The 6,696-nt window shown below is 40.8% G+C and overlaps 1 protein-coding gene across 3 annotated transcripts in view; it reads left to right on the top strand.

The window, feature by feature from the left end:
- Positions 1-2,905: 2,905 nt before the first annotated feature.
- The window catches only part of RBM47 (RNA binding motif protein 47), a 35,710-nt gene continuing 31,919 nt past the window's right edge, over positions 2,906-6,696 (top strand). For all 3 annotated transcript variants that reach the window (XM_023753628.1, XM_023753629.1, XM_023753630.1), the window contains exon 1: positions 2,906-3,023. In XM_023753628.1, the coding sequence (XP_023609396.1) occupies positions 2,953-3,023 (71 nt within the window). In that variant the 5' untranslated portion in view covers positions 2,906-2,952. The remainder of the gene's footprint in view (positions 3,024-6,696) is intronic.

Here is a 6,696-nt window from a genome sequence, read left to right on the forward strand (position 1 = left end):
ATGACTGAGAGTTGAGAAGCAAGCAGAAAGTAACATGGAACTTGATATTAAATTAGAGCATCTTTTTGGGAAAAAAAATACATTTATTAATTGTATGTATTTATTTGTACCCTGCCTCATTCCAAAAATGGATTTGAAACAGCTTTTAAAACTACATATGGTATGACAAAAAGAGAAGGTAAAAAATCAGGGTAGGCATATTAAGATGATGCCACAGGTGTCTTAAGTCCAACAAACATTCGCATAATCACCTTTAAGATTCACATGCCCCTCTCCCCCAATAAAAATAAACCTAGTGTCGTGCTCAGAGTAGCTTTTCCTTCTACTGGAATCTAGAAAATTTTCCCCATTGGGTCTTCATAAAGACTCTATCGTGTAATGAGCAACACCCAGACCTGTTTCACAGAATGAGCAAGTGAATGAATTAACCCAATTCATGTCCGGAGACCATTTCCTATTAGTATGCCGAGTTATGCGACCTTTGGTAAAAGTTTCCTCCACAGTAAAGTGAAAAATTTGGACTAGAGCTAGACTTCTCAAAGTGGGTGCCTTGGGGTACCTAATAATGTGACAGGAAGAATGTGAAGCCATAGGACAAAATGGCATATGGGTTTTGCTTGAAGATTTTTATGGCAAAACAACATTAAAATTTTTTATGAAATACATTTGGAGTTGTCTGGAAACATACAATTGAACCTATGTGTTTCATTTTGGGGAAAATTCCTGTTTCTTGAATAGACATTAGAGGCACATCAATAACCCCCTTTCCTTTATGAAGATATAATACAAAACTATGTAAAACCTATAGTCTTGTTTATATATTAGTAATTTGCTTTCAATTCGTGGAGTGTACATGTCCATTACCATGACACTATTTTTTAAAGGAGGACATTTTGCCATTATGCAAAGAGAGACAACTCACAATTCTGCACAAATAATATGTTCCAGGAATGGTGCTTTATAAATATTTTCTCTGTTCTCCATACAGTTCTGCAAGGAACTATCTCCACGTTATGGATGCAGAAAGTGAGGCTCAGAAAAGTTAAATAAATGTGTCTGAAGTAAGTTAGCTAGTAGATGAATAGTGCAGGCGTCTAAGTTTTATTCTGTTGCCTCAGCAGGGTAGGATTAATTTCAGGAGCAGCTTGTAATTTGCACATTTATTTTGACTTATCAAACACTGTGATGTTGATCATTAGGTGTTATCCAGGATACAGACGGGGGTGTAGGTTATATACTTCAGCAGTAACTTAACAGCTGTTGCTCTATGATTTATTTGAGGGTGTGGTAGTTTCCCCCCCAGTAAATCATTGATAATACGGATTAAAATCAGCTCCTTGTTTTGTTTTATTGCATGTGTTCCCAACAAGGCATGAATCCCACTGAATGCTTTGCCAGTCATTGCAATATAAAGATAGTCAAGGCAGAATCATTTTGGAGCTGCGAAGTCTTCAGGGGCCATTTAATCGGCAAGTTCAAACTGTGGTCTCTGTAGTCCCAAAGGCCCTGTGAGGTCCCCTCATGGCTCCCGTGGATGATGGAGCAGAATCGGTGATGAGCTGGAGGGGCCTGCCACATCATCCCGCCTCCACTTCAGCCAGCTCCTGCTTTTTCGGTTTTGTTCCTGCATCTAGGCACATGTGTGATGGAAGAAAGGGTGCTATCTCTAAAGAAATAAACAAAACAAAAGTTAAAAACAAGTTTGAAAACAACTGGTCATCCAACTTCTTATTTTCTTTAAGGGAACAAACTTTGGCTCAGATAGGAGAAATGATTTACCCAAGAACACAGAAAAAGTCATGGCAGAGCTAAAATTAAAACTATCAAACCATCATGTTCTACATTGATATACAATTATATTTATATACAATTATATTGGTCAATAAAGTTGGGAAAATTAAAAAAGCATAAAAAAACTAGTCCTCTAGTTCCCAGTCTGGTGCTGCAGCCACCGTGCCATATTGAATCTTATGCAGCTCAAGGAGGGCTCTCCGTTGTTGGGAGGGAACATTCTTAACGTTGGGCTGATTATGTATCCAGATGTAAAATAAAGGTAAAAGCTTTGTGCTTAGGGTATATTTTAATGTCTCACCCGAAATACCCTTCTCTTGAACTTAAGTCTCCTAAATGTGAATATTTTCTGTATCATGACTTTAAAGTCTCTTATCTTAGGATCCCAAATCCTGTGGGACTCTCCATGCAAAGAACATTGTCAGCAGCGTCTCAACTACACATTTAGGGCAGAAAACCAAGTCACTTTCACAGCAACTCTCATCAGTTGGCAGTGATGGTGGTTGTTGTTTCAGTGGTTCTGAGATCCTCCCTGGATTCACAGGATAGAGTGTGATGATCTATCAGTGATGAGTAGCAGAGCCCCCCAAATGAGGAGGGGCAGCCCATGAGCTAGATTTATCAGCCCTGTAAAGTGAACCACCTCACTTATTAAGGGTCTATAAGCATACACTATAGACTATATCTATATTCCTTCCTAAACATATATTGTTCATCTTGAAGTCATGAGTGCTCTAAAGAAGGGAGAGGAGGAAATACAAGAAATGGAAGAAATTGGTCATCTTCTTATTATGGTCCCATTCAAGGACAGGAAGAAGGAAAGGGGTTGCATTTCTTGGTTTGTAGCTAACATGATAGAGAAATGGTAGTCCATTTTCCTTTGAAAGAAAATGGCCCCAAATTTTGTAATGCATGTATGAAAATTATATTGAAGTAGAAAACATTTCTAGCAATTTTTTTTTTTTTACCCATAGGATTTGCTTCAAAGGGCACTCCAAAAATTGAACTGAGAAATTCCAAGCAAGCTGCCTGAATTTCCCTGTAAATTCTTGGTCTACATCCTGTAAAGGACCAGACAAGTCAAATTGGTGGTTTTTTGGTGAGTACACCTGCTGGTATCCTTTTCTTCTTAAGGAAAACCATACTTTTTCATTCCTATCAATGAGGTATCTGCTGCTTAGACAATGTGCACCTGGTGTGTCGTTTTGTGGCAACACGAGTGGCTATACACAGTAAGTTATTTTGAACCCACAATATAAATCCTTATTTCTCTGTTTAGTTTACATCTTGGTGGCCCAGGAGGAAAAGACTACTGCTGCTGTATGCATGTGTGAGCATCTTAGGAGAGATGAGGAACAATTATGTATTGCTTATAATTTGTCTTTTACACCCACAAATAGAGATCAAGGGTATGTCAATCAGCATTGTCTTCAAAAGGGTTGGACACAAGGAAGGGTTTTGGTACAAGCTACAGAAGATGATTGTATTTTCTTGAACAATTCTCACGCCTTTTCTCATTTGTTACTTCACCTGTCGGATGATGTCAAAGTAACTATCAGAACCGCTAACTCATGGCAATCCAATTACAACATATGGAAATACACTTCCACAACTATATAATTCACTACAGATAGGAGGCATTATTATTCTGTGGGTGATAATTTTATGTACGCTATGGCAGGGATGGGAAACAAAAGAAAGTGGTAACTGGTATCATCTTCACCTGGAGCCTTGCACGGCCAGCCCTCCCCAGTTGCAACCACAGCCCTCACATAGATCTGGAAGGTAGAGGCCATAGATCCTTGTATGTCAGGGAGGAGTCCTGGTGACACTTATGTGCCCAACAACTCCTCACGCCCCCAACGCAACCCAAAGTCCCTTCTCATATCCTCTAGGCTGGGATCTGGACTGAATTCAGGGACTTAGAGAGCCAAATTTTTTTTAATTATAATTTTTTTCTTTTTATAAAAGCATATTTATTAAAGGGAACCTGGAAAATAAAGAAAAAAATATAAAATTACTTAAAATACCACATTCCAAAGAAACCACAATTAACATTATGGTAAATTTATTCCTTTTTTGTTTGTTTTTCAACTATTTTATATATATTCTAAAATATGATTTTACAAGGTAAACATAATTGAGAACATGAAATTAATATTCTAGTCTACAACTATGCCATAATTTATTTAGCCATTTTCATACATTATGTTTGCTATATCACATATAAATATATACTATTACGTTCATTACATTACGTTACAAATACCACTGTAGTGAACCAATTTGACTATGCATTTTACTTGTGTCTCTGATTTTCTTGGGGTAAACTTCCCTAAATGGAATTTTAAAAGGCTAATGAGAATGAACACTGTAAAGCTCTTGATATATTCAAACTGTCCTCCAGAGATGAGCAGCCCATTACCTATTACACTTGTCCTCCCACTACATATAACTGTTCATTTCACTGCACGCATGTAATGATTGAGATCTATCATTTTAAGGTTTAAAATCATAAATATTTCTACAGAAGTTCAGGAAACAAAAGCCTGTTCCCTCCCCTGGCACACCCCAGCCTTAACCAATATCAGGACTCTAAAGTAGAAGACAGTGTCATTTGATTGACATTGTACGTCAGCATCAATCTCTCAGATCTGTTTATAGGGAAAAGCATATGCGAGGCTTGCATTTATTCAGTGGGTATTATCACCACTTTTGTTCATTTCTATACTATGTGCTTCAGGGGAACAAAAGAACATCTTTTCATTGTCTATGAGAAGCTTAATTCAGTTGCGAGTCCAAATAGCCAACTTAAAAATACTTACCCTTGGGTAGGTCACTTACATTCTCAAGGACTGTTTCTTCTTTTAAATGAGAGACTCAATTTGTCTCTATATAAAGAGTATCTGAAGGGGTTATTAGTAAACAGATGTGCGTGCAATTAAGGCCATTCATTATCTAGCTGTCTAAACTTAACTGTGAACACCATAATGTGTTTTGTCACTTCTCGGGCAATGGACGCACGTCAGTTTAGGAGAGAGTTTCCCCAGGAAAATTTTTCAGTATGGCCTCTAAGGTTTCCTCTAGCTCTAACATCTGTAATTCATAAATAACAGATAAACTACCAAAGGATGAGAACCCCAAAGCAAAGGAATGGCCAGTGGGCTTCACAGAAAGGCTTGTAGAATCATGACCAGAATTTTAAAGGTGATAGAGTCTACGGTTCTGTCTAATCTTCATCCTCATCCTGGTACCTATTGCCTCCCACCCCCACCCCAACACACATTCACTAAAAGTCTACATTTGAAACACACCAAACATGTTTAAAGGGTAAATAAGCTTGTGAGCCCTGGCCAAATAGTTCAGTTGGTTACAATGTCATTCCAATATGCCAAGGTGGCAGGTTTGATCCCTGGTCAGGGCACATATAAGAATCAACCAATGAATGCATAGGTAAGTGGGACAACAAATCAATATCTCTCTCTCACCTCCCCCCTCTTCTCTCTCAGAAAAAAAAAAATAATTGCATGAATATTTAGCTAGCCTTAACCACCTACACCTGCCAGAAATGTTAAAATTGTGTGACTACACTACTGAGCTATACTGAGCAATTTCAGGGAGACTAGGCCAAACTTTGTGAGAAATTCTGCCACCTGCCAACTAATCTTTCTCTCTGAGGTAGAGTGTCCCTTGCATATTAGCATAGAGTACATACTTCATAAATATTTTTTGGATTCCTCTCTACTCAGATTTTTTTTGCCACTTTGTAATACCGGTTTGGCTTTGTGCTTTAAAAAATATATATTTACATATGTTGGGACAACTTCCAAAACCTAAAAGCATGAAGGAATTGTAATAGTTCCCCAACTGGCTGTAATCTCAATCTTCGAACAACACAGACACTTTTTGACTATATTTCACACAGTTAAAAAGTCTCATTTGCTAATATATTGGCCATTTGTCTTGCTTTGCAATTTGAATTGCAAACATGAAGAAAAAGCTGTATAACCTATAACATCATTTTTCTAATTGATTTTCCCATCTTGTAAAAATCTGCGTTTTTTTAAAATTTCATACTAGAAGCCCAATGCACGATATTCGTGCAAGAGTAGGCCTTCCTTCCCGCGGTTGCCAGTACCGGCTTCCCTCTGGCACCCAGGACCCGGGCTTCCCTCGCAGCCTTGGCTTCGTCCTGAAGGTCGTCCAGTCTAATTAGCATATTATGCTGTTATTATTATAGACTAGAGGCCCGGTGCACAAAAATTTGTGCACTCAGGGGGCAGAGGGGGTCCCTCAGCCCGGCCTGTGCCCTCTCGCAGTCTGGGATCCGTCGGGAGATAATGACCTGCTGGCTTAGGCCTGCTCCCGGGTGGCAGAGGGCAGGCCCAATCCCTAGGTGCAGCCCCTGGTCGGGCTCAGAGCAGGGCCGATTGGGGAGTTGGGGCGCCGCCCCTGTCATGCACAGAGCAGGGCGGATCGGGAGGTTGCAATGCCACCCCTAGTCACGCTCAGGGTACGGCCTATTGGGGGGTTGGGACACCGCCCCCTGTCACACTCAAGGCAGGGTCGATGGGGAGGTTGCGGCGCCACCCCGTCACGCACAGAGCAGGGCCGATCAGGGGGTTGGGGCGCTGCCCCCTATCATGCACAGAGCAGGGCCCATCAGGGGGTTGGGGAGCTCCCCCCTGTCATGCACAGAGCAGGGCCGATCAGGGGGTTGAGGAGCTCCCCCCTATCATGCACAGAGCAGGGCCCATCAGGGGGTTGGGGAGCTCCCCCTGTCACTCACAGAGTAGGGCCAATAGGGGAGTTGTGGCACGCCCCTTGTCACAACACAGAGCAGGGCGGATCAGGGGTGGGCGCGACCTCTATCACCCACAGAGCAGGCCCGATCAGGCGGTTGGG

The sequence above is a fragment of the Myotis lucifugus genome, unplaced genomic scaffold (assembly GCF_000147115.1).
Source record: "Myotis lucifugus unplaced genomic scaffold, Myoluc2.0 scaffold_48, whole genome shotgun sequence".
Classification (NCBI taxonomy): Eukaryota; Metazoa; Chordata; class Mammalia; order Chiroptera; family Vespertilionidae; genus Myotis; species Myotis lucifugus.